General features: G+C 48.9%; 2 protein-coding genes across 5 annotated transcripts in view; one reads left to right on the top strand and one right to left on the bottom strand.

Moving 5' to 3' along the window:
• Positions 1-430: 430 nt before the first annotated feature.
• RPUSD1 (RNA pseudouridine synthase domain containing 1) lies at positions 431-17003 on the bottom strand. The gene is made up of 6 exons (XM_035132222.3): positions 16871-17003; positions 14439-14631; positions 7685-7808; positions 2640-2742; positions 2394-2495; positions 431-1367 (listed from the first exon to the last, which is right to left on the bottom strand). Exons 1-6 carry the CDS (start codon positions 16911-16913, stop codon positions 961-963), a joined length of 972 nt encoding a protein of 323 aa, XP_034988113.1. The 5' UTR covers positions 16914-17003; the 3' UTR covers positions 431-960.
• Positions 16531-26312, top strand: part of CHTF18 (chromosome transmission fidelity factor 18) — a 39824-nt gene continuing 30042 nt past the window's right edge. The window contains exons 1-10 of one of the 4 annotated variants that reach the window (XM_035131917.3): positions 16531-17101; positions 17243-17349; positions 19120-19383; positions 19905-20052; positions 21266-21464; positions 21619-21708; positions 22308-22360; positions 23428-23584; positions 24192-24404; positions 25776-25873. In XM_035131917.3, the coding sequence (XP_034987808.2) occupies positions 16557-17101; positions 17243-17349; positions 19120-19383; positions 19905-20052; positions 21266-21464; positions 21619-21708; positions 22308-22360; positions 23428-23584; positions 24192-24404; positions 25776-25873 (1874 nt within the window). In that variant the 5' untranslated portion in view covers positions 16531-16556. Of the gene's footprint in view, positions 17102-17238; positions 17350-19116; positions 19384-19904; positions 20053-21265; positions 21465-21618; positions 21709-22307; positions 22361-23427; positions 23585-24191; positions 24405-25775; positions 25874-26312 lie in introns of all 4 variants that reach the window. The other 3 variants (XM_060282989.2, XM_035131916.3, XM_035131915.3) reach the window with 3 other exon arrangements.

The following is a 26312-nucleotide window of genomic DNA, read 5'->3' as shown; positions in this document are numbered from 1 at the left end:
TTATTATTTTACATCACGTGAGTTTGAGTGCTTTTCGCTGTGGGACAAGGAAAATCGGCCAGTGTGGCAAAGCAGTTAGAGCTGAGTTTCCCAAACTTGGGTCTCCAGCTGTTTCTTGACTACCATCAACCCCGACCACTGGTCCTGTTAGCTAAGAACGATGGAAGTTGTAGTCCAAAAACAGCTGGAGACCCAAATTTGGGAAACCCTGGGTTAAAGTGTCAGACTACGACCTAGGAGACCAGGGTTCAAATGCTCACTTGGCCATAAAGCTCACTGGGTGACACTGGGCCAGTCACTGCCCCTCGGCCAAACCTACCTCACAGGGTTGTTGTGGGGATTCAAGGAGATTGGAAAGGACTGTGTACATATATGTCACACTGAGCTCCTTGGAGGAAAAGGTGGGATCTGACGCAATCAATCAATCAAATTCTGTTACCTTGTGTGCGTCTCTATTTGCATTGGCTGCTAGGAAATTCGGAGCCAACTATGCGGCTCGTCTCTGAAAGTCTCTAGTATGGCTTATATAGGAACAAATAAAATGTTTAGTATTACTGATAAGCAATTTTAAGGCTACTGATTTCAATGGGTCTACTCTAAGTATGACTTAGCTGGACATCACCCTGAGATACAGTGCCCCAATTGCGTTAATCCAATGGCTTAAGAGTGTCAGTATCAGGGCACAATCCTTGCCTGTCTGACCACAGTCCGTGATCTTCCACATCCGGCAACTAAAACGAGCCAGCTTGAGGGCACGGGATTAAAAAGCTGATCAAGCACACAGTCAAAATTCCCGTTTGGGAACGCGACCCTCACAGAGGCATCTCCGAGGAATGTTGGGAGTGAACAGGACAACAGGTGTTGGGAGTCAGGCCTGGAAAAGCTTCTGGCAGGAATCAGCGGTAGTGACAAGGTACAAAGATTCGGGGTTTCCCGACCACGAAGGATCCGTGGGCCATCTCATTCCAGGGCCCACTCGGCCAGCCACTGCTCACATTTCCCTCGCTGCTCCTGCTCCAACTCCTCCACCTCAGGGCTCTTGGCTTCCAGCGGGGCCTCAGGGCTTGGGCTCCCAAGCAGATCCCCCTGCCTGCCTTCACCCTCCAGGACGCTCTGGTCTTTCAGTTCTTGGATCAGCTCCTCCAGCTGGTGCGTGGCACGCCGAGGGGCCCAGTTGCTGTCCAAGGTGGGGACGAAAGGGTCGGGCGCCATCACCTCTATAAGCTCCTTGCTGGTCGGGATGCGCAAGTAGTAAGCGTGGAGCATCATCCGGTAAGGGCCGCTGTCCTTCTTGAAACTGTAGGTGAAATCGCCCACCACTGGGTGCCCGATGGCGCTGCAGTGGACACGGAGCTGGTGGGTTCTTCCTGAGGAGGGGCAGAAAGGACAATTCCATCCGTTTATGTTTGTTTTTTAGGACAGAGAGACCGTTTCGCCTATCAGCCCACCCTCCTCCAAGGACAGGGAGACATAGGTCGCTTCCATGAGACACGGGAAATGTTTCAGCCAATTCTGGCGGTGGTGTTTCACCAACAAACCCTTCACATTAGGAAGCTGCCTTATACTGAGTCAGACCAATCCGTCCATGCTCAGTATTCCCTGCACGGACTGGCAGCAGCTTCTGAAAACTATACAGTTTTAGACAGGCCTGTGTAACATGAATTCTCTTTTTTTTAAACCAATCAGTACTTATTGATGTCTTAACAAAGCTTTTCTGCTGTTTTTATTCTAAGAAGTTGTACTCCGCCTTGAATTTTCTTTTCTAAAAGTGCAGAAACATGTATTATACCAAAACACTTTTGGCCTTTAGCTTAAAAATGTATACAGTGGTACCGCTGGTTAAGAACTTAATTCATTCCGGAGGTCCGTTCTTAACCTGAAACAGTTCTTAACCTGAAGCACCACTTTAGCTAATGGGGCCTCCCGCTGCTGCCGCGCTGCCGTAGCACGATTTCTGTTCTCATCCTGAAGCAAAGTTCTTAACGCGAGGTACTATTTCTGGGTTAGCGGAGTCTGTAACCTGAAGCGTTTGTAACCTGAAGCATTTGTAACCTGAGGTACCACTGTAAATTACTTCCTTTCGTCTTCCAGACTGCTGTTTCTGCACCTTGCCTATTATTGTGTATTTTTTCTCTATGATCAACAAAACAGTACAAGGACTAAGTTCACATTCAAGATTTGTTATGCATGCCAAATTTGTTATTATACATTTCTCGTCTGTATGAAAAAACTTCAATAAAAATCAATTAGTAAACCTCTCTGAGGCACAGAAGATTGGAGAACTGGCTTTGCTGAACTGGCTTGACTTGACAGCCTGGAAACAGAAGCACACATTGCATTGTGGGAAAGGTGATTCCCGAGCCAGTGCAACGAAGGAGGAGGAGTCCTTTTACCTGTGAGGGGCTGCAGAAGCACTTTCGTCGCTGGATCACCACTGTAAAGGCCATGTTCAAGTACTGTTAGCTCCGACTGGCAAGGTTTGGGGTTTTCACAACCTGTTAGGAATGTTGGAATTGACGTTTTAAAAACAAACTCAATTTTCAAAACATCTGCAAAGCTCAAAGTTTTCTGATGATGCAATGCCTCAGTGCTACAAGGAAAATGACAAAGGGAGCATGAAAGGGGGGTGGCAGCCCTACCCTGCGTCCCTTCAATGCACATCATGTGTGTCAAGCCTTCTGTCGTGTTCTTCCCGATGGCGTAGTGGATCGTCATCCTCGCCTCTTGGATGTGGCCCCTCACCTGCCAAGCAGAGGATGCATTTTGTCACAACACCTGAGTCTTAACATGAAAAAAAAAAAACCAGCCTCAGTTTCCCAACTGTAAAATGGGAACAGGTTGATATCACCTGCAAAGCCATATAGCTGCAGAACGACTGTACAGGGACATCTTAACTTCCCTTACTTTAAATCAGGGTTGGGGAACCTAGGGCCCTCCAGGTGTCGCTGGACTACAAAGCGTGTCATCATCCCTCGAAAGCAAATCCAGCTGCCATCATCCCTCGCCACTGGCAAGTTCCCCCCACCCTCATCCTCGCTTCAGACACTTACTTGAAGCACAGGTGAAACTCGGCAAATTAGAATATCATCGAAAAGTGCAATTATTTCAGTAAGGCAACTTAAAAGGTGAAACCAATATATTACATGCAAAGCAAGATATGTCAAGCCTTTATTTGTTGTAATTGTAATTGTTTGTCATTAGGTGGGTCAACTATAAATGGAATGTAATTAATGAAATGTAATAGCGGTGTTTATTTTTGTATTATTTTTGTATTGTTGTTTTATTTTTGTATTATTAGTGTTGTATTATTGTTTTGTTTATTTTTGTATTATTGTAACTATTTGTTTTATTACTGTTTTATTACTGTGGAATTTCCAAAAGAAAGCATTTGTAAAAATTAAAATAAAAAATAATACGTTGCATTACTGAAATAAATGCACTTTTCGATGATATTCTAATTTTCCGAGTTTCAGCTGTATCTCCATGGGGGGGGGGGGAATAGGGTGTCTCCTAACAAATCTCGAGATGCTTAACAAGCTACATGTCCCAGAATTCTTTGGGGTGAGCCATGACTGTTTCATAAGTGCATTATGGTTCCTCTAAACCAGTCTTCCTCAACCTGGTGCCTCCCAGATATTTGGACTACAACTCCCAGCAGCCCTGTTGGGAGTTGTAGTCCAGGGACATCCAACTCCCAAGAGACTGCGATCTGCTCTGGGGGGGGGGGACTGGCAGTGATCTACCCATTTGGGGGTGAGTTGAGAGTTGCTGAGCTTTTTTTAGGGGAGCAGGTCAAAGTTGTTGAGCTTTTGGACACCCCTGTTGTAGTCCATACAGAGATGGGGGAGAAATTTGTCCAGTGTGCATTTCAATGTTAATCCATTTGCAACTCCCAGACCAGAACATGAACATGCAGCTGCCTTTTGGAATTTGCACTTTTGCTAATTCTGTAAAGCAGTTCTGCAAGCCAAAAAGAAAAAGAAAAAGGCTATCAGGGAATCGTATGCACAAAAATGTGTACGTTAACTTGCTTGCAAATATGTGTTTTACTGGGAGGGGGGGAATCACACTGTGGTGATTGATGCGTGTAACGTTTTCAGGATGGCTTGTTTAAAAAGAAGGTTGCAAACTGATGCAGAAATGGGGCAAACGGAACATGGGACTGCGAAAGTGAGAAGTGCCAAAACTGACAGACTTGCCCAGCTCTTCAGTCCCAAAATCAAGAGGGCACCAGACTCGTGGCTTTGAAGGAGATGTAACACTGCTGGGGGAAGGCACATCTTTTTCCTTTGAAGATCCATGCTCTCAGCAAATAAGTCTCTCTTTTTTGCATTCCAGACTGCGCAGATCAGCATGGTTTCCCCCTGACCAGGCTGTGTTAAGCTCTTTCCCATCCACAAAAGCTGAGAGACACATAATCCGCTTGGTCTGGGAGGATTTCATCTCCGGCAGATTAGCTCTGCTTCCTGAACGGATTCAGCATCTGCAGAGTCTTTCCGTCACCCTTTTTGTCTCTCACCATCCAGGAAGGCCGTTTAACAAAAAACCACATCAAGCTTTGGTCCCATCCACATCATACACTTAAAAGCACATTTAAACACACATGGAAGGCACCTAGCTTTCCCTGTGCCCCAAAGAATCTTGTGAAATGTAATTTGCTGAGGGTGCTCGGAATTGAGACTCTTTGAGGGGTAAACTACAGCTCCCAGAATTCTTTGAGGGGAAGCCATGTGCTTTAAATGTACAGCATGCGTACAGGCCTGTCCTAATTTCAGGTGTGCAGAATTCCGCTCGGAATCCCAGGTGTGAGTCACAGGTTATCTGATGTGGGGGAGTAAGCAGGGGAGGTCAAATATGCCACAGGGGCTGCTGGAGGGGTAGGAAAATAGCACACATAATGTGCTTCCATATGCTCTGCACTATGGCTTTTTCATCCTGTGGCTATATCATGCATCTATGCCAGTTGTTTAACATAGCCAGAGACAGGCATGGCACAATGGTGAGAGCCGATGGTGGCAGTAGGTGCAGTGAACTCACTTCATGACCTAAGACACCTCAATTTCTCTGCACCCTTTTATGCAATATGGAGATAATAATTCCTTCCTACTTTACAGGATAGTTATTAAAGGTAAAGGTAAAGGGACCCCTGACCATTAGGTCCAGTCGTGACCGACTCTGGGGTTGCGGCGCTCATCTCGCGTTATTGTGGCCGAGGGAGCCGGCGTACAGCTTCCAGGTCATGTGGCCAGCATGACTAAGCCGCTTCTGGCGAACCGGAGTAGCGCACGGAAACGACGTTTACCTTCCCACCATAGCAATACCTATTTATCTACTTGCACTTTGACGTGCTTTCGAACTGGTAGGTTGGCAGGAGCTGGGACCGAGCAACGGGAGCTCACCCCATCGCAGGGATTCAAACCGCCGACCTTCTGATTGGCAAGCCCTAAGCTCTGTGGTTTAACCCACAGCGCCACAAAAAACGTATTATACATTATATAAATGCTGTTATCGGTAATAATAATGTATTATATTAACATTATTCCAGCTAACGAAAATCCCAGGAAGTTTCTTGGGACAGGGAGAGGCAGGGAATAGAAAGCTTTAGATCAGCAGTGGGGAACAGGATCCGAGGATAGGGACAGAAAAAAGCATCACGGACTGTATTATTTTCTTTAGGGAAGTGGTAATGCGCCTCTGAAAGATGTTGGGTACTCAACCCAGAAATACAAAATTACCTAGGTGACGAACAGCCTCAAAATTGGCTGCTTTATATATACATATATATTTAATCCCTAAGTCCTCTTTGTCCTCTTTGACATGCAAGTGTTCTCTCTTCCAAGCTGCGACCAGTTGCAAAACCAACCTCATTTCCTGCCAATCTGCTACTCACTTCTACTTACTGCCTTTTTTAATCTTTCCCTTTTAAAGAAGTAATGTTTAAGTCACAGGCGGCTGGTCACCAGGCACCCATCCTACAGATGGCCGGCTCGCCTTGCCTCGCGTGTCAGTGGGACACCCAAAAGGGATCAAGATAAATATATGAATGCCAGCTGACGTCTGACGCCCTACTGGCTTTCCGGATCTGTTTCAATTGTGGTGGCCAGAAACACAAGCCGTTTTTGTGGCTGGGGGAAAAAATATAAATGTTAAAACTGCTGATTGAAAATTGTTTCCACCTGTGGAAAAGTGTGGATTCGGCACATGAAAGTGACGTTGTGTGGAGGATGGGTGAACTGTAGCAGATCCTGTAGATCATCTTTTAGTGTAGCAGCACCCATACTTTGGAACAGCAGATTCTCTGTCTCCGCTATCCTAGAGCCCAAACCAGCAAGAAAGAGGAGGTTTTTTTAGGTGCTAAGAAGTCTTCTCATGCTTTGGGCTTACCAGAGCCAATCAGAGTGAAAGAAGGCAAGTCAGCCACTAAGGATTGACTCCGAGGGTAACTCTGGAGAAGGTGCACAGGAAGAGTTGTTCAAGATGCTCCAAACACCAGTCCTGAAAGACCTACATTGGCTCCCAGTATGTTTCCGAGCACAATTCCGAGCACAAGTGTTGGTGCTGACCTTTAAAGCCCTAAACGGCCTTGGTCCAGTATACTTGAAGGAGCGTCTCCACCCCCATCGTCCAGACCGGACACTGAGGTCCAGCGCCAAGGGTTTTCTGGTGGCTCCCTTGCTGCGAGAAGCCAAGTTGCAGGGAACCAGGCAGAGGGCCTTCTCGGTAGTGGCGCCTGCCCTGTGGAACGCCCTTCCATCAGATGTCAAGGAAATAAACAACTATCTGACTTTTTTGAAGACATCTGAAGGCAGCCCTGTTGAGGGAAGTTTTTAATGCGTGATGTTTTATTGTGTTTTTAATATTCTGTCGGGAGCCGCCCAGAGTGGCTGAGGAAACCCAGCCAGATGGACAGGGTATAAATAATAAATTATTATTAAATTATTGTTGTTATTCAGGAGAACGGTGTGCAAATTCTGTTACGTACAATGGAACTTCAAGGAAGACACAACTTAAATCACTCTGGAAGACTATATTGGAGCACTCCAAATCATTTGCCTCTATATGTGTGCAGAGAATAGTAACCTAGCTGGAAGGCAGTGTATCCTTAATTTTTATTGAATATTTCTAAGATTACTGCATAATCATTGAAGTGTATGACCCATACCTGCCAAGTTCCGGCCTGAGAAATAAGAGACTGGACCGGAAGTAGCAGACCGGAAGTAGTGCTGCCGCCATTTTGGAACTGGGCGGAGCATGCTCAGAAGCGACATTTGATGCTGCTCTGCCCTGTTCCAAAATGGCCACCACACCAGAAGTCGCGCTGCAGCCATTTTGGAACTGGGCAAAGCAGCATCAAAAGTCGCTTCTGAGCATGCTCCGCCCAGTTCCAAAATGGCCACCGCGCCAGAATAAGCCAGGGGAAAACAAAAAAAATCCGTTTTTTCGGCTGGGGACAGGCGGAAAAACGGGGGTTTCCCAGGGAATACGGGAGACTTGGCAGCTATGGTATGACCGTCATGAAGGGGCCCTGCACTTCTGAATTTGCAGAGCAGCAATATCGATGGGGGGGGGCACAGAGTCAGCCAGCCCTGGCCTTCACCATTCATAAAGTGCAGCATCCAGAATGGGACACAGCCTTCCATCTGATTCATAGCTAGAAGGGAACCTGACAAACATGGTGGCTCACCAGTGCAAGGTAGGCCTTGGTCACCATCCGTTCCTTGAAGCATTTGTAGGCACTTCCAGCAGCTGCCTTGTTGAGTGCCACACAAAGGGCCCCGCTGGTGGAGAAATCCAGCTGGTGGCAAAACCTGGAAGATCACAAGATTTATCTATTATTAACAGCCTGAAAGGTTCAGTCTGCCATCTTGATTCAAAATGGCTTCCAACAGTATCCAAGTACAGTATAAACAAAAAGATTATCCCTGACCTCATTGATTTGGTTACAATGTCTTAATAGATACAGTATATAAATAATAGCAAACAAACAAACAACTTTTCAAAATACTGTAGCAGAAGTTAAAAAAAAATCCAAACAAAGGTTCTGTGAACTTTGGAAAATCTGGCCTTGACCTCAAATCACTTAAACAAAAAAACCTTCCTTATTTACACTAAAATGCACTTTGCACTTGTCATCTTGGGTTTTCCACAAAATTTAGAATTGAAATTAGGCTTGCATAGAATGATTTGAATCTGGGAGTCACCAGTTTGCATTGCTCTGGAGAGCAATCTAATGTAACATGTTTATTTTAATTGCACTTAGTAAGCAAAGCAAAAAAACGCTGAAAACTGACAGGCTTGCCTAGTATAGTTTTTGCAATCAGCATCCATCTATTGCTCTGGAAAATTTCCAACCCACATTACTATCGCCATCACATTAGCCATATAATACCTGTCACGGTGGCCGGAGTGGACTACTTCAGAGTAACGACGCCACGCAGCTCTGCATTTTATTCTTTTATTGGTGCTGCGTATTTACAGTGCTCAAGTCATTGCTATTTACACGGAGTGATGTGGTCAGTCGGTTTCAGAACCTCCTAATGGCTTTTGGCGCGTCTTTCTCCAACACAAAAGCTTTGGCAGACCCATCCTCTTGCCCCTCCTCTTCCTGCGTAATTCTGGAGTTGGGGGGATGGGTCTTCCCCCCTTGCTTGCCCCTTCCTGTCCCACCTGGGACCCTGGCTCCTCTACCTTGCCTGAGCCTCGGACACGACTTCCTGCTTCCCCACTGGAATCGGAACTCTCCCTGCTTTCCCCTTTGCTCGGGGACGGGCTTGAACTCAGGAGGGGAGGGACTTCGCGATATCCCCTGTCCCTCACATCCACCCCCCTCCCAAGCTCTCCTTCACCCCTCCCCAGGCCCCCCCCATGTGTCGGTGACGACTGGAAGCCTAAGAACTCAGTGCTCTCCGAGCCCGTTGGTGTGAATACCTCCCCCAGTCCTGCGAGCCCCCCCCTTCCGCCTGGGCGGACGGGAATCCCAAAAAGTCCGTGGCGTCAGAGCTGGTGGGGGTAAAAACGTTCTGCCAATCTGCTCCTTCCTCTGACTGGGTGGATCTCGGTGACACCCATACCTCATCCTCTGGTTCCTCAAACTCCGCTTCCCAGCGCCATGGTGAGCTGCTCTCCCGTGCCTCCTCCTCCTCCCCCTCCCTTTCCATGTGCCAGGGCTTGGGTCTGTGGGGAAAGAGGGCGTGAAATTCTTCCACCAAGAATTCCTCCTGTATCTGAGTGGCTGGGACCCATTCATTCTGGGACGGTGGAGCATCCTCCCATGCCATGAGGTACTCCAGTCCCCCCACCCCCCACCTTGAATCCAGGATGGCCGTGGCCTCATTGAGTTGCTCCCTGCCTTCCCTCTCCCCCCCTCCCTCGGGGGTTTGTTCGCTGTCTCGGAGCCTGCTGCTTTCCCTGTACGGCGACAGCAGCGATCTATGAAACACTGGATGCACCCTCATGTCCTCTGGCAGTGCCAGCCTGTATGCCACCGGGTTTACCTGTTGCGTGACCGTGAAGGGGCCCAGCCTTTTGGGTGCCAGCTTTTTGCACCTCCCTCTGGTGGGAAGGCCCTCCGAGGACAACCACACCTTGTCCCCCACCCTGATGACCTCCCCTAGTCGCCTGTGGCGATCTGCCCCCTTTTTGTACGCTTCCTTGGCCCTCTCCAAGTGTTCTCTGAGCTGCTGGTGCACCGTCTCCAGTTCCTCTGCCCAATCCTCAGCCTGTGGGCCCTCCTCCTCCTCCTCCCCCTCCCTCTCTGGGAAAGATCTGAGGTCGCGCCCGTAATTGGCCTTAAAGGGCGACACCCCTGTGGAGACGTGCACTGCATTGTTGTAGGCAAATTCTGCTAGTGGCAGGCGATCCACCCAGTCCGTTTGCCTCTGGCTGACGTAGCATCTCAGGTACTGCTGCAGAATGGCGTTGACCCTCTCCGCTTGTCCGTTGGTCTGCGGGTGTCTAGCCGTCGACAAGCTGACCTCCACCTGCAGGAGGTTCATGAGCCGCCGCCAGAACCTGGAAACAAATTGGCGGCCACGATCCGAAATAACCCTTAAAGGTAATCCATGCAGTCTGAAAACGTGATCAACAAACAGTTTGGCTGTCTCTTCTGCAGAGACTGCCCTGGCACACGGTATAAAGTGGCACATTTTGGACATGAGGTCCACCACCACCAACACTGCGGTCTTACCCCGGGAAGAAGGCAGATCTGTGATGAAGTCCATGGACAGCACTTCCCACGGCCTGTGTGGCGTGGCTAAGGGCTCCAGCAACCCTGGTGGCGCTGCTCTGACCACCTTTGCCCGCTGGCAGGTGTCACAGCCCCGTACATAGTCTCGAACATCTTCCCTCACCCCTGGCCACCAGAAGTGTCTCATGACTAGGTGAGTGGTCTTGTCCCTTCCAAAATGCCCCGCCGTTGGGTTGTCGTGCATCTGTTTGAGGACCGTACGTCTGAGCTGGGTGGTGGGCAGGTACAGTGCCCCCTTGTAGAAAAGCAGCCCTCTGCGTTCTGCAAAGTCTTTTGCCTGCTCCCTCCCCCCTCTCAGTTCTCTGAAGATGCGGTTGGCAAAGTCATCCGCTGCCGTCAGTGCTGTGAGTTCTGCCTCGCTCACCACTGCTGCTCCGCAGGACCATGCCGACGGGGGGAAAATGTGCCTTGGGGCTGGTGGCTCCTCCTCCTCCATGTACTCTGGCTTGCGGGAGAGGGCATCCGCCCTGACGTTCTGCTCTCCCGGGATGTAGTGTATGGAGAAGTTGAAGTTCGAGAAGAACTCTGCCCACCGTATCTGCCGCTGGTTGAGCACCCTGGCAGTTCTCCAGAACTCCAGGTTCTTGTGGTCTGTGCACACCTGGATGGGGTGCTTGGCGCCCACCAGGAAGTGTCTCCAATGTTTGAACGCAGCGTGGATCGCAAGAAGTTCTTTGTCAAACACGGTGTAGTTGCGCTCGGGCTGTGTCAACTTCCTGGAGAAGAAGGCACAGGGTCTCCACTCCCTGTTGGTGTCCAGTTGCAACAAAATGGCGCCCACAGCTTTCTCAGAAGCATCTGTCTCAATGCGTAGGGGCGCGTCCTGGACCACGTGGAACAGGTTCTGGTCCGAGGCGAACACCCTCTTGAGGCTTTCGAACGCTGCTTGCGCCTCTGGTGTCCACCTGAACTTCTGCTTGCCTCTCAGGCAGTCAGTGATGGGAGCCGTAACGCGAGAGAAGTTCTTGATGAACTTCCTGTAGAAGTTGGCGAAGCCTAGTAGGCGTTGGGCATCTTTGCGCGTCCTGGGGCTGTGCCAGTCCAGGATGGCCTGCACCTTGTCCTTGTCCATCGCCAGCCCCTTGTCTGACAGCTTGTAGCCCAGGAAGTCCACCTCCTTGGTGTGAAACTTGCACTTCTCCAGCTTCACATACAGGTGGTTCTCCTTCAGGCGCTGCAACACTTCCCTGACATCTTTCACATGCTGCACTGGGTCATTGGAATAGATAAGGATGTCATCCAGAAAGACCAGGCAGTTCTTGAAGAGGAGGGACCCCAGGACGTGTTGCATGAAGGCCTGGAAGCATGCTGAGCCCCCTTGCAAACCGAAGGGCATCACCAGATATTCAAAAGAGCCGAGAGGCGTGAACATCGTGGTCTTCCACTCATCGCCTTCCCGGATCCTGATCAAGTTGTACGCCCCCCTCAGGTCTAGCTTGGTGAAAATCTTGCCCCTGCGTGCTGCTGTCAGGAGATCATCCACTCTGGGCATGGGGAAAGCCACTGGCTCTGTCACCGAATTCAGCCGTCTAAAATCCACCACCAGGCGGCGCTGTTGCGTGTCTTTCTTGTCCACCCAGAAGACCGGGCTGCCCCCTGCTGCCTTGCTTTCTCTGATGAACCCCCGCTTGAGGTTCTTGTCGATGAAAGCGCGCAGATCCTCCAGTTCCTGGTCTGACATGGCGTACAGCTTGGCTGGGGGTATAGTTGCCCCTGGCACCAGGTTGATCTGGCAGTCAAAAGGCCTGTGTGGGGGTAGGTGGTCGGACTCCGCTTCGCTGAAGACCTCCTGCAGGTCCCAGTACGGCTTGGGTATCGCCTCACCCCCTTTGACGTGCATGGTGGCCACCGTGGCTATCGGAGGCCCCTCCCCTGGTTGGTGCTGCATGCAATGTTCCAGGCAAAAGTCCGATCCAAAAGTGATGCATCTCTGGTGCCAACTGATGGAGGGGTCGTGGCGCGCCAGCCAGCTCATGCCCAAGACGATGGGGGGGTCTGAGATGGTGGTGACGTTGAATGCCAGTGTCTCTGAGTGCCTTCCCACCGTCATTCTCATGGGGGGGGTTTGATGAGTGATGGCCCCCCCCAGCAGCTCTCTGCCGTCAATGGTTGCCACGTGAAGGGGAAAATCCAGCTGCAGAAGCTGGATCTGGTGCTCTTCTGCAAAGTTTCTCGAGAAGAAGTTCGCTGAGGCACCACTGTCAATTAAGGCAAGGACCGTCAGGGGATAGCCATTAGGGAGCGTTAGCGTGACTTCTAGAACCACTCCTGCTCTGGGAGGGGTGGGCTGGCTCTGCTCCTCTCTGTGCGGGTGGGTGGGCTGGGGCTGTTGTCTGCTGACTGTGCCTGGCTGCTGCCCCTTGTCTCCTGCAGCCAGGCTTTCCCGTTTCCCTGCTGTGGTGCTGCGTCAGTGGGGGAGGGCACCACCGTTCCCGCCCTTCCTTGCCACTCCCTGCGATGTGGGCAGTCTCTGACGAGATGCTGGGGGGAGTTGCAGAGAAAGCAATTCCCGCCCTTTCCCTCCTTGCGTCTTGGCGCCGCTGGGGTTTGAAAAGCCCGCGCGCGCGCGCTATCAATCTGCATGGGTTCCTGGTCCTGGCTGGCCCCAGGCGTGGCTTGAAAGGGTTGTTGGGGGAGTGGTTTCTCCTGCGACCGTGGGAACCAAGCCCGCTTTGCGCGCGTTGCTTGTTTGTCGCTCCACCGGGATTCCTGTCTCACCCCCACCGCCAGAGCCGCTTTGCTCAGCTGATCCATATCACTGGGCTTTGGACCTCTCGAGAGCTCATCCTTCACCTCCTCATGCAACCCCAAGTAGAACGCCGCTTGCATTGGGGGGGACCCCAGTTCCCACCCCAATCTGTGCACCAGCATGGTGAATTTCGCCCAATACGCGCGAACTGTCATATTTCCTTGGCGTAAATTATGAAGTTCCTCCTTAGTCTGGTCCATATGACTATCGGACGAATACATCGTTTTCAAACCTTCTAGAAATAGTTTGACATTCTTCATGCAAGGATTCCTTGTTGCAATTAACGGTCTTAGCCACTCCCTGGCTGCCCCGGTAAGGTGCTCCACAATAAACGCTACTCTGTGCTCATCATCAGGGAACTCATCGTGGTGCAGCTCAAGAGCATACACAATCTCAGTCTCAAAGCCTTGAAATTCCTTCGGGTCTCCATTGAACTTGCTAACTAGGGTCCCAGCTCTCCTTCCTGGCAGCACTTGGACTTGGGGTGCCCCTCCCGCCTTGTTTTTCTCTGCATCCAGCTTGTTTTGGAGGTCTACCGCCACCGCCCTTAATTGCTGCTCTTTTTCCTGAAGCTCTCTCACCTGTTCCGCAAGTTGTAGCCGGTCGTCCTGGACCTTCTTAGTCTCCTCTTTAGCTGCCTTCAATTCTCCCTGCGCCTGCAGCGACAGCTGCTGCAGTTCTAGCTGGGCTTGCTCCGCGATCTGCCGCCACTTCTCCGCCTCTGACACGCTCATCCCGGCAACTCCAAAGTAGCCCAAAAATGATTAGGAGGTTGCTGTCACGGTGGCCGGAGTGGACTACTTCAGAGTAACGACGCCACGCAGCTCTGCATTTTATTCTTTTATTGGTGCTGCGTATTTACAGTGCTCAAGTCATTGCTATTTACACGGAGTGATGTGGTCAGTCGGTTTCAGAACCTCCTAATGGCTTTTGGCGCGTCTTTCTCCAACACAAAAGCTTTGGCAGACCCATCCTCTTGCCCCTCCTCTTCCTGCGTAATTCTGGAGTTGGGGGGATGGGTCTTCCCCCCTTGCTTGCCCCTTCCTGTCCCACCTGGGACCCTGGCTCCTCTACCTTGCCTGAGCCTCGGACACGACTTCCTGCTTCCCCACTGGAATCGGAACTCTCCCTGCTTTCCCCTTTGCTCGGGGACGGGCTTGAACTCAGGAGGGGAGGGACTTCGCGATATCCCCTGTCCCTCACAATACCCATTTTACAGAGAAGGTCTGTGCCTGGGTGCTAAGAGGTCGTTGCCTGTAGTTTATGAGCTATTTTTCAGCAATTGCAAGGGTCCATACATTTTTGTGCCATAATGCTTGTAAAGTTTCCCATTTCTGTGCTATATAACCTGGCAGCTGCTAATAACCAAGTTCATAAATTGTTTGAATAAAATTGTTACCCCACACATTAAGTAAACAGAGCCCCTTCTTACAAACTACTCACCGGAATCCATAGTATGTGTCTGGGTCCGCAAGCTCAGGGAACCGATATTTCAGCTGGCTCTGCAGCGTGAGCTTTTCATACCACATTTTGCTGTCAATGCGGACATCCCAGTGTTTGTTAACCACAATGAAGTCCGCACTTTGGTACAGAATGGACAAGTTATCGATGCTCACAGGCTCCATAGTGATGGTCCCTTAAAAGAGGGAGAGAAAGAGAGGTGGGCGTTTCTAATCCATAATGTATTGTTCCCTTCTGACCTAGATTCGGGACGTTGTTGTTATTCTGTCAGAGCCGCAAATCACTCTGTGCATGCTCAATCAACACTGGTGGTTGATGCATTATTGGACGCTTGCTAAAAGCAGGGTTGAGAACGAAATTGCAATAAATCAATCTGTTAATTGTATCAAATGCTGAAAAGTTTAAAAGGTAGGGCGGAGATGCCTGCTTTTTCATAAAGGATCCTGGATATGCCAGAGGACCACTTGCCTAGACTCTGCCTGGAGGAACAATGGAAGAAGGGCGGTTGGGCCAAGTTAGCACAAGACCTGCCAGCCTCAAAAAACCTGACAAATTGAAATATTTTTTTTAAAAAAATAGAATACATCACACAATAGCAAGAAAAATTCCAACCAGGTGAGCTGTGAGCCTGCACAGTCTGTTGCGCAGATGCTCAATGTGGATAGGCAGCTCTGAGGCCCCTCTTGCTCTAGGTATGTGTTTTAAGCTATATGAAAACAGCTGCTTATTGTTGGATAGTTATCTTTTTTTAATTAAGGGATCACAATTTTGCATCCGCAGGAGAATACAATAGTACCCTCCCCAGTAGTCATTCCAGAAAGCAGCAAATATGTATCTATCTATTCATTAAAATTCATATACTGCTTGATTGTAAAACAAACAAACACCAAAGTGGTTTCCAAAAAGAATAGAATAATGAAATTATCAGTGAAAGCAGTTGATAACTATTTAAAACCTTATTATTATTTTTAAATCAACGACAAGTTGAGAACCAGATTAAAACATGCCAATGTTCTACATGTCTGAGTGGGCTTACCTAAACAAAATATTTTAAGCAGGCGCCAAAAAGAGTCTGGTGATGTCAATACATAGTGAGTTCAAAAGTATGGGCGATGCCATACTAAAAGATTGATTTAGTCAATCAATCAATCAATCATTTATTGTTTTTGACTTAAAGCCACTACAAATTCAGTTACAAATCCAGCAAGTCAATTAAAACCTTTTAAAAGAAATCCAGAGATATACATCCATTAACAATAAGTCAAATTAATGAATCAGTTGCACAGTCAGCATTGTCTTTTATATAGTTAGCACGAATGTTTTTAGCGGCTTTTGCAAAAAAGGCTGTTTTATATGTGACAAGCAGATCACAGTCAGATAATGTAGCTAACATATTTTCACTTCAGGGTTCTGTCCCTGTAGCAGTGCCAGCATCTGTTCCAAAAAATCTCTTTCTGAGGTTTTGATAACAATGGAGTATATAATGGGGGGGGTCCTTCTGCCTCACCTACCCCACAAATACAAAGTCTTAAATGCCTTGGAACATTTCTGTATCTTCCATCTAGGACTGACGTAGGCATTGTTTGAAAACGGAGAGCTGTAAATGCAGTTCTCGGAGGCAAAGGTAAGTGACTGCAAGAATTGAGCTCTGGTGTGGTGAGATTTCAGCAAATAGTCCCTACCAATGGGAGAATTTTGAGATATGGATTAGAGATAAATTTTGTTCGTTATCCTGTTTATAAATCCAATCCCTGAGCAGACTTCTAACTCCAGGGAATAGGAGACTATCTGTTGTGCATGTAGAAATTATTATTTTGTAAAATAGATGTGGTGATGTACAAAGGCTTCCGACTGGGGCATCCACTTGGCTACTACAAGAACTGGATGCTGAACTAGATGTGCCAGTGGCCTGATCCAGCAAGCTCTTATGTTCTTAAATGGCTGCCCTATTTGACTCTTGACAAAACCCGCAGACAGGAGAGTCTGGAAAGAGAGGGAGGGAGCCCCGAGCCCCCAGATCTTGCCTTTATTATTATTATTACGCTCGGTTTACGTTTTATTTTAACAGACGAGACTTGCCCTAAACCCGCTTTGAGACAGATGAGGTTGGATGGCTGTCAAGCAAGAGAAGCGCCTCACTTCGAGGCGCGCTCCTTTGAGGTAGAGGCTGCTCACCCCTTCCCCACCGCCATCGTCGGCTACCAGATCCTTTGGATAAAGGGACAGAAAACAACATGCAACCTTCCCACCCCAAAGACGCCCACGCTGCACTGGGAAGCTTGCAAAATTGCTGCGCCTCCAGCGCCCTTCGTATGCATCCCGTGCATGCAGACATGCAGACGCGCGTGCACACGCATCCCTGCCGGCCCCGCTCCGCAAGGAGTGCGCCGAGCCGGGCGGATCGATCGACCGACCTGCAACTTTGCGCAAGGCGCTAGCAGAGGGTTGGCGCGCCATGCAAAGGCGCGCGCGACGGCGCTACATTGTAGCCAGCAGGCCCGGGCAGTGCAGCAGCAGCGGCGGAGCAGCGCGTGGAGGGGACCCGCCAGCCAATCAGCGCCTTCCGCCGCACGGAACGTTCACCCGGAAATGAAACAGCGCGCGCGCTGGTTTGCAAAAAGGAAAAGTCAGCTGGGCTGTTGCAGGTACTGTTTGCAGTTGCAAAGCGGGTTTGCTTTTTGCTTTGGGGTTGCTTTTTGTTGTATACCACCAGAGTTTGTGGAACTGAGCTTTTAAAATAAATATATTCCTTTTCCTTTTTTTTTTTGGCCGCCTCGCGAAGGTAGGGAGGAGATCTTGCATATGGAAGAGGATGAGCACGAGCTGTATGGCATTGAAGATGAATTTGAGGAGCAGTTTGCGGACGAGCTGGAGGCGCTGGCTGAGCTGCAAGGTGGGGGCTGATGGGCTTCTCTTGACGGTCACAGAGAATTCTGGGCTTGAGAAAGAGAGGCGGAAATGAGGGAGGGGCGGGTCTGTCGCTTTTTTGCAGCAACACCTCCTGTTGCATTTACCGAAACACAAGTATAACCAGGAGTAAAAACAATCCAAAATACTCACCAGTAGTATGTATTCAAGAACTCCACCAGTATACTTGGGGGACAGGTCCTGGCCCTGAGGAGGTTCCAGTCTAAAATTCAGCAGAGGAGGAAAGGCATGTTTGTCCCCAGTTCTATACCGTACTTGTCCACTTAGAAGTAAATCACATTTGGTTCAGTGGGACTTGCTTCCAGGTAAATGTATATAGGACTTTATCCTCATTACATCAGCAAAATTGTTTATAGATCTGTATAAATAAACAAACAAACAGCAAAGTTCCAAGCAGTGTTCATAATAAAATTGTGGCTAAAATGCAACTAAAATCCAGGAAACTATTTTTTAAAAAAACACCCACCCATAAAATCAGTGAAAACTTACTTAAACAGGTATATAAAACAATGTGCAGGTGCATCCCTTCTAAAAGGCAGGCTTCTTGTAAAATTAGAACAGATATTTTCTGACATTTCTAAAAATGCAAGTTCTGCAGATCAAAGCAGTCAAAGTGGTGCAGTCAATCTCCAGTATGGACAACTCAACCCATAATGGACTTTTTATGCAAATAGTAAAACCTTGAACTTGGCCCAGTAGCAAATTGTCTGCCAGTGCAGATCTTGGAGCACCAGTCTTCTTTGGCGATCACACGTAGCAGAGGACGATTGTCTTCCATGAACATGATCTTAACAATGAGTCCATAAGTGGCTGTGGAGGCCAATTCTGGATCCACACGTCCTTCCACAGTGGGGACATAGGTTTCCAGGTGGGAGTTGATCACGGTGAGAATTTTCCAAACGTGTCTTCCTCTTAGCACGTTTCTCCCTTTCGTTCTGAGTTCGAGAGTCTTCAAGGTCCATGACACCTTTGGTAAAGGCCGTTCTCCAATTGGAACGCTTGTGGGCCAGTGTTTCCCTGTTGTCGGTGTTTGTACTACATTTTTTTTGGATTTGCCTTGAGAGAGTCTTTAAGCCTCTTTTGTTGATCAGCATTACACTTTCCGTTTTTAAGTTCGGAATAGAGTACAGTGGACCCTCCAGATACGAACTTAATTTGTTCCGGGGGTCCGTCCGCAACCTGAAAAGTCAGTATCCAGAGGTGCCATTTGTGCACACACACACACACACGGCGCAATAGAGCGCTTCTGTGCATGAGCATGAGTCGAAACCCAGAAGTATACACTTCCGGGGTTGACTCATTCACAACTCAAAGTTTATGTATCCGGAGGGATACGTAAGTAGAGGTACGACTGTAGTTGCTTTGGAAGACGATAATCAGGCATCCGAACAACATGACCAGTCCAATGAAGTTGGACCAGTCCAATGAAGTTGATTTTGAAGAATCATTGAGTTACCAATACTTGAACTACTGTGGTAAAGCTATAACGGTTACAGTTATTGCTACCAGGTTTGGTACAGTTAATAGCAAATTTTATAGCAGCTCTTTTTTTTAGCAGAGCTCATCTCTAAATTACCTCACAGAGCTGGCATGGGACCCCACTGTAACTCCTAATGGATCGTTAGATAATCTGACCTATTTCTCTTTTAAAAAAAGAAAAGTTTTGCCGTGCCACCAGGTATGGCCAAAGACAAAGTCATGCTCTCTGTGGTTTTCAACCCCTTTCTTTCAGAAGAAGCCCCTTCGGCACCCTCCCATAAAGTGTCCAAGTTCCGAAGCAGAAAGCGTACGTTTGAAGAGGCCCTCACTGCCGGGGATTTGGTTAAGGACTCCAGCCCTGTAGCTAGCCACCCATTCATGGGAAAGGCTTCTCAAGGCCAGGTCCTCTCTGAGGAGCCCGTCACCCATCTTGGTCTGAAGTCTGGGAAGCAAGAATGCCTTGCAGCAGAGCCAGAAATCTCTCCAAGTCAGCTTCTCCAGGAGACTGCTGCTACTCAGAGTAGGTTTTGCTGTGTGCTGTTGAGTTTTTCATGCAAGTACTGTAGTGCTAATTTGCTTGATACCAGCTTGGCAGGAGGTCGTCTTATTAATATCCTGCTTTTCTTCTGCAGGGCTCAAAGCAGCATAGTGTTTTGTTAGTCCTCCACTGTATCCTCACAAGCCTGTGAGGTAGGCCAAGCTGAGGGACAATTACTGGCCCAAGACCATTCCATGGATGAGTGGGGGATTTGAGCCTGTGTCTACCCGATCCTAGTCCAACACTAAGCACTATACACGCTGTCCCTATAACGTGTGGGGGCAATAGGGTCTTTTCTAGGGCCATCTGTCAGGGACTCTTTAGCTGTTGTTCCTGCATTGCAGTGGGTTGGATTATATGGCCATAGGGGTCCCTTCGTGCTCTTCAATTCTATGAGATCTTCTGGCATGTCAATTTTCTTCCTGCTCCGGCATGCTATCCCTCTGAAGACCAATAGGCCCACATTGTTGTAAAAGCTGTTCACGTCATTTTGGGTCTGACAGCTCCAAAGCCAAAGCGCCAACGGAGATTCGAAGCCGTGAAGAAGCTGGATTTTGGGACACAGGAAGAGCGAGCTATTAAAGAGCCACTTCAGAATGGAGCATCTCTCTCTCTTCCTCCAGGTGCCAGTTCTGAACTGCAGGATGAAAGGTGAGCGTTCTGGTGGGAAGAGGAGAGCGTTGTTGACTCAGTCTGTTGCCCTCATTGCACAGTTTTCAAAATCTCAATTAGCCCTGCTGAAGTAATTGAGTAGCCTTCTCCGACCACCTGGTGCCCTCCTGGTGTTTTTATCTAAAATTCCCATCAGCCCCAGCCAACACAGCCAGTGGCCGGGCATTATGGAAGTTGTAGTTCGACAGGTCTGGAGGGCACCAGTTTCTTGATTAAATAGTAGGGTGTTTTTTTTGTTTTTGTTTTTTGTTTAGCTTTTATCAAGTGCCTAAAACTAGGCACTGTATGAAATACGCAGCATAGCATGGGGTCGGTGGCTTAGCTGGCTCCTTGGTGTAATGTTGGTTCTTCCTATGATCATGGTTACCATCATGTTATGACACAAGGATCTCAGGATGATGTCACGACATTTGCCAAGCTGATTTGGGTAGTCCCAGCAACATACAGGCTCCCCAGCTTGTCATGCTCCAGGTGGGGCCCTGAGTTAGGCGGGGGTTAGGGTCTCAGTCCAATGAGAATAAAGCCTTTTACCAAAACACCTAAGGGAGCAGGGTTCAAGGTGCATCATAATCTCAACAAGCCCAATGTGTAAAGCACAGAGAATCAGTCTAGGTCCTAAACATTATGCAGAAACGTAGTCAGGAAAGGTCAGTATCATAGGGAGTTCAGCAAGGAGGAGAGACCAGTGTTGTTTCCAGCAACAGAAAGGTTAAAGATGGAGGCCTTATATATGCCGTCCTCCTAGACCACACTCTAACCTCAGCTGCCAGCAGTGAAGGAGTGTCAGGGATTGTTTATGCATGAGTAGACCAACTTGAGTCTGTAGACATATGCTGTGTTGTCACTCTGACCTGGACCCAAAGCTTTTGATGCCAGCACTTCTTGAGAAGACCGTTTCAGAGGTCTTCATCAGGTGTCAACCCAGAGGGATCTTCGATGGGATCCTCCACATTGGAGTCAGAGACACTGCCTGCTCCTCAAGGTCTTGTAGGACTTTGAGGTCCTCAACTCTGAGGACTTCATGTCTGGTGCCAGGTCAGCGTTAGGCATAACGCAACCCTGGAACACAGTTAAGTTTCAAACACGTCTAGTGTTTCTACTTGTTCCCCAAACTCTGTTCTGATGTCATGTTTTGAAGGATGGTGTTGAGCCCTCTGATGATTCTTCTCCCTGTGTTTCCTGGACCTCAAAGGACTCACTTTGAAGCTCTTGGGATCCCAGATGGCACGGGGGTGAGTGACATGTTCCCACTGCATGTTACACCACCAGAAGAAAAATGCAGCAGGAAGGTCCTCAAGCGACCACCCATCCTGGGAGACTATATCAACGTGACCTCCACCGACGGCACCCGAGTCTTCATGGCTGTGAAGGATGATGGGATGGGAACGCAGGTACCAGCAGGACCAAGAAACAGAGCTCTTCTGCAGCTTGCTACATCCACCCTCTTCCTTTCACTGCTGCAGCTCAGGGGGAGGTGGGCAACCTTCTATCCTCCTGACGAGACTGGCACTTAATTTGCGTGAAAATCTGTTCTGTTTTCTGCAGCTTTCCAGCTCGGTTGGGTGGAACAGAGAGAGGCCGCTTCAGCTATTGGGTGTCCCATTCTCCTATGTAAAGGAACAAGTTACTGAAGAGGTATTGCCCTTTTGTGGTTTCAGATCGTTAGTTTGTTTTGATACTGATAACTGTTCTTACCCAGTCCAGATGCAACAAGAAACTATGGTTAATTAAACCTTCAGTCATGGTGCAACAAAAAGGGGAAGAGCAGTGCACAAGACCTGTGTGTGTGTGTCAGTTTAATGTGCTGAGATGTGTACCAAAACTGGGACTTTTGACCTCTCCTGGTCAAAAGTCAGCCAAACCCCTTTTGAACAAACCACAGTGGAGTGGAACATGAGTCAAGACTGTGCTCCTTATAGCCCACTCAAAATGGGATGTAGAACACCAATGAAGAACCTGTGGCTTTCCCTATGTCATTGGACTCCAGCTCCCAGGATGGCCCAGGATGATGGGAGTTGTAGTCTCGCCACATCCAGAGGGCCACAGGTTCCACGTTCCTGACGTACAGAATAGCCCAGCTAGATCCTTCGTCCAGTTCAGATTTTGCTTTTAAACAAAAACGCACCTTAAAAGCGAAGGATGAAATGCCTGTCATGCAACACAACCACACACTCGCCGTCCTTCACTACATGAGTGTTTTTGCTTTTCGTTTTACATTCTCCTTTTCATTCCAGCGCCGGAGACAGATCCGTGAGTCTTCACAGAAGCTGATGGAGGTTCTGAACAGGTGGGCTTGGTGGTTCTTCCTCCGAATGGCTTTTCTAGGGTAATAGGAAGCTGAGTTATACCGAGTCAAGGCATTGCTTGAAATGGGTCGGTATTACCTATGACAAAGATGGGAAGCTTTTTTTATTTTGCTTCAAGGACCCACATTAACTGGTAGGCAACATTCTGGGGGCTGCTGTCCAGTGATGGGCGGGGCCAAAGGCAAAGTGGGTGGAGCAGTGATGCTGAGACCTTTGTACAGTAGTGCACTGTATATTGGAGCTGCGCAGAAGTCTGAGGTTTCTGCACACCCTCTCACATCTTGTGGTCCTCTATCCAGGCCAGCAAGAGCTCAAGGACACATCACAGCCAGGTCAGAGGTCTTGGAAGAGGGGGTGGAGGATAGGACTTGCAAATGGGTGTGGCCCAGGGAGAGTCCAAGGGCCAGATAAAGCCCTGGAGGGCCACATTCCCCCATCTTGTCTATTCTGACTGGCAGTGGCTTTCTCACACAACCTGGGACTTTCTACCACTCCACTAGAGCCCTTTCTCTCTCTCTCTCTCTCTCTCTCTCTCCTGGATTGGCAAGTTCAGCCTTGGACAGCTATAAATACACAGGCAGAGGCATGTAAGTTTGCTTGGATTCAGAACAGATAAAAGAAGTTATTTCCTCATGCAGCGCAGAGTTAAACTATGGAACTCGCTCGCACGGGAAGCAGTGATGGCCACGAACTTGGATGGCTTTAAAAGAAAATTGGACAAATTCTTGGAGGATAAGGCTTTTGAGGGCTACTGGCCATGATGGTTAGGCTCTGCCTCCACAGTCTTAAGGCAGCAATGCTTCTGTGGTTGCTGGAAACCACAAGAGGGGAGAGGGCTCTTGTGCTCAGATCCTGCTTGCAAGTTTCCCCTTGGGGCATCTGGGTGGGCACTGTGAGATTAGGATGCTGGACTAGATGCTGCATGGGACATTGGCCTGATGCAGCAGGATGTTCTAATAGATGAGCAGGAAGCTTTTTGAGCTCTGCCAATCGGTAGCCTCCCCACACAGTAATATAGTGCTTTCAAAGTAAGTCTTCCTTCTTGCAGGTGTCTTGGGGATGAGGAGACTCAGATCGAAGCCTCGGCCCCCAGTGAGGAAGAAGGGAAGACTGACACAGCAGAAGAGGGCGGGGAGGAGGCTCAGGGGTCCCTCTGGGTTGATCGGTTTGCTCCCAGGCATTACGTGGAATTGCTCAGTGATGATGTAAGAGTTTCTCGTCAGCCGTTGCTCTTCAGGGGGTGCCATTTCTCCGTGCAGCTTGCAGCTGCCTTGCAGAAGCGCAGCAGTTGCAACTGAGTATAAAATTCCTCTAGGGAATCCAGATGTCTTTTCTAAGTTTCTAGTCCCTGTGGTGGTAAAGAAAAGCTTGAGGGGGGGGGAGTCTGGTGAAAGTGGAAGCTAAGAAGGTTTCATGAGAGTTTAAGGGGAGACTGTTTCCCTTCATCATTCAGTAGTGCCCCTGTAGCACAGTTTTACCACCCAACACGTTCTGAATAGTATATGATTGAAAGTTTGCATGTTCTCTCAGAAGCAAGGCCTGGCCCCAATATAAAATGGGTAAAGCAGTTTGTTCTTAAGCCTTCTCAACCCCCTTTTTGGCATTTTACCTGAGTATTGCTACTTACTCATTGCATTTTGCCGGGAGGCTTTGGTGTAAAGGCTGCCCTATGTTAGGCAACTCACAAATGAAAATAATAATAATTAACATAAACAGTACTCAGAGGAGGGCCTCCGAAGCTGACTGGAAATTTCTGTGTGTTTTGCCACATTTGAGGACGGTTGACCTGACCCTCTTCTCTCTCCCCCTCAGTACACAAATCGCTGCCTTTTGAAGTGGCTCAAGCTTTGGGACACGGTTGTGTTTGGGAAGGAGAAGCCCACCAAGAAGCCCCAGACAAGCACTGAAGCTCACCAGAAATCCAGGCACCCCAAAGAGCAGCAGAGCAAATGGAAGAGCAAAGCCCAGTTGACAGAGGAGGCCCTGGAGGCCGAGCTGGACCATCACAACCGGCCAAAATACAAAGTGAGAGAGGCTGGCTGAGGTGGAGAAGGGCGTTGGGGCCAGGGAGTTGTCCACATGGATCCTGCAGGCACCTGGACAACTTCTAGGGCACTTGCAAAAAGGTCTCAGCAAATATCGCCTCAAAAATCCACAAGAGGCTGTTTGCTTGGCCTAATCATTTCCAGTTTACGCTGCCTTGGCCTCTCACAGTAAACGCATGGCAGGCAGATCCGGAAAAGTCGTCCTACGGAAAGGCAAACAGCTGCAATTCTTGATGTTCTAAGTGTGGAGGAAACGAGAGGGGTGACCCCTCTTTGGAATACCCTTCTCCACCGAAGGAGTAGATGCAAAATGGAAAGCCAATGCAGTGATTAAAAGTTGCAAAAAGAATGTGCAGGCTGATCCCATGCATATTGATCCACACGCGCCCCCCCCCCAACTAGAAGTTGTGGATATCCAGTGACATTGAAGGTTGGAAAATTCAGGGCAGATAAATGAAAGGACTTTTTCATGCAGCACAGAGTTAAATTCTGGAACTCCCTCCCACAGGAGGCAGGGATGGCCACCAACCTAAGGGTAAAGGTAAAGGGACCCCTGACCGTTAGGTCCAGTCGTGGACGACGCTGGGGTTGCGGCGCTCATCTCGCTTTACTGGCCAAGGGAGCCGGCATACAGCTTCCGGGTCATGTGGCCAGCATGACTAAGCTGCTTCTGGCGAACCAAAGCAGCGCACGGAAACGCCGTTTACCTTCCCGCTGGAGCGGTACCTATTTATCTACTTGCACTTTGACGTGCTTTCGAACTGCTAAGTTGGCAGGAGCTGGGACTGAGCAACGGGAGCTCACCCCGTCACGGGGATTCGAACCTTCTGATCAGCAGCCTCTGTGGTTTAACCCACAGTGCCACCCGCGTCCCTGGCCACCAACCTAGATCGCCTTAAAAGAGGATTAGACAAATTCATGGAGGGGGCTTTTGAGGGCTACTCGCCACAATGACTATGCTCTGCCTCCATGGTTTCAGGCAATGATGCTTCTGAATCCCTGTTGCTGGAACCACAGGAGGGGAGAGACTCTTGTGCCCGGGTCCTGCTTATGCGTTTCCCAGAAGCATCCGGTTGGCCACCATAAGAACAGGATGCTGGATGGGCCACTGGCCTGATCCAGCAGGCTGTTCTTCTGTTCTTAACCTCTTGCACTACAAAAATTGGAATAGGAGCTTAGATCTACACCTAGTCGTAACAAAGTGAAAGTTGAGGCTGACCCTACCATGGATAAAATGTTTGGGGAATATGTTCTAATTCCTTTTTTTTCCTTTTAAGGTGCTTGTAAGATTTGCTATAAAGCCCTGTATTTTGATGTTATCGTGGCTTTTCTCTTTGTTTGTTGCCTGCAGGTTGCCCTCCTGTGCGGACCACCCGGCCTGGGGAAGACCACTTTGGCTCACGTCATTGTGAAACATGCTGGGTACAACGCAGTGGAGATGAATGCCAGGTGAGCCAGCCAAGGAGCCTTTTGCCTTTCTCTGGGTTCCCTTCCACCTGCAGTTCTGGTACATTCAGGCTAAACCACTGCAAGAATACAAATGCACTGTGACTAGAGTACTAGATGGAGGCGTCACAGGTTCATGTCCCCTCTAGGCCCTGTGGGTGACCTTTTGGAGGCTCAGTTGTTTCCTTGTCACATCTGTGAAATGGATGCAAGTTGTGACATAAGTTACAGGCTTGGCTTAAGCCACTTTACAGGCTGTATTCCTTTATTTCATATGTGGGGAACCTTTGGTTCAGTACAATCTGAACTACAACTTCCATCATCCCTGGTCATTGGCCATGCTTGCTAGGCCTGATGGGAGTTGTAGTTCAGGTTGTACTGAACCAAAGGTTCCCCACACCTGCTTTGTTGCAGAGTAACAAAAGGACAAGATCCTGCCTCG

This window comes from Zootoca vivipara, chromosome 13 (genome assembly GCF_965207765.1).
Source record: "Zootoca vivipara chromosome 13, rZooViv2.hap1.1, whole genome shotgun sequence".
NCBI classification, from domain to species: Eukaryota; Metazoa; Chordata; class Lepidosauria; order Squamata; family Lacertidae; genus Zootoca; species Zootoca vivipara.
Note: the sequence above shows the minus strand (reverse complement) of the source record. Positions and strands in the feature narration are given on the sequence as shown.

Coding starts and splice junctions, on each gene's coding strand:
- RPUSD1 (XM_035132222.3), bottom strand. CDS start 16,913: ATGGCGCGCCAACCCTCTGCTAGCGCCTTGCGCAAAGTTGCAG. Junction 14,632..16,870: donor CGCCTTGCGCAAAGTTGCAG/GTCGGTCGATCG, acceptor CCCTCTTTTAAG/GGACCATCACTATGGAGCCT. Junction 1,368..2,393: donor GCTTCTGCAGCCCCTCACAG/GTAAAAGGACTC, acceptor GCCCCTCCTCAG/GAAGAACCCACCAGCTCCGT.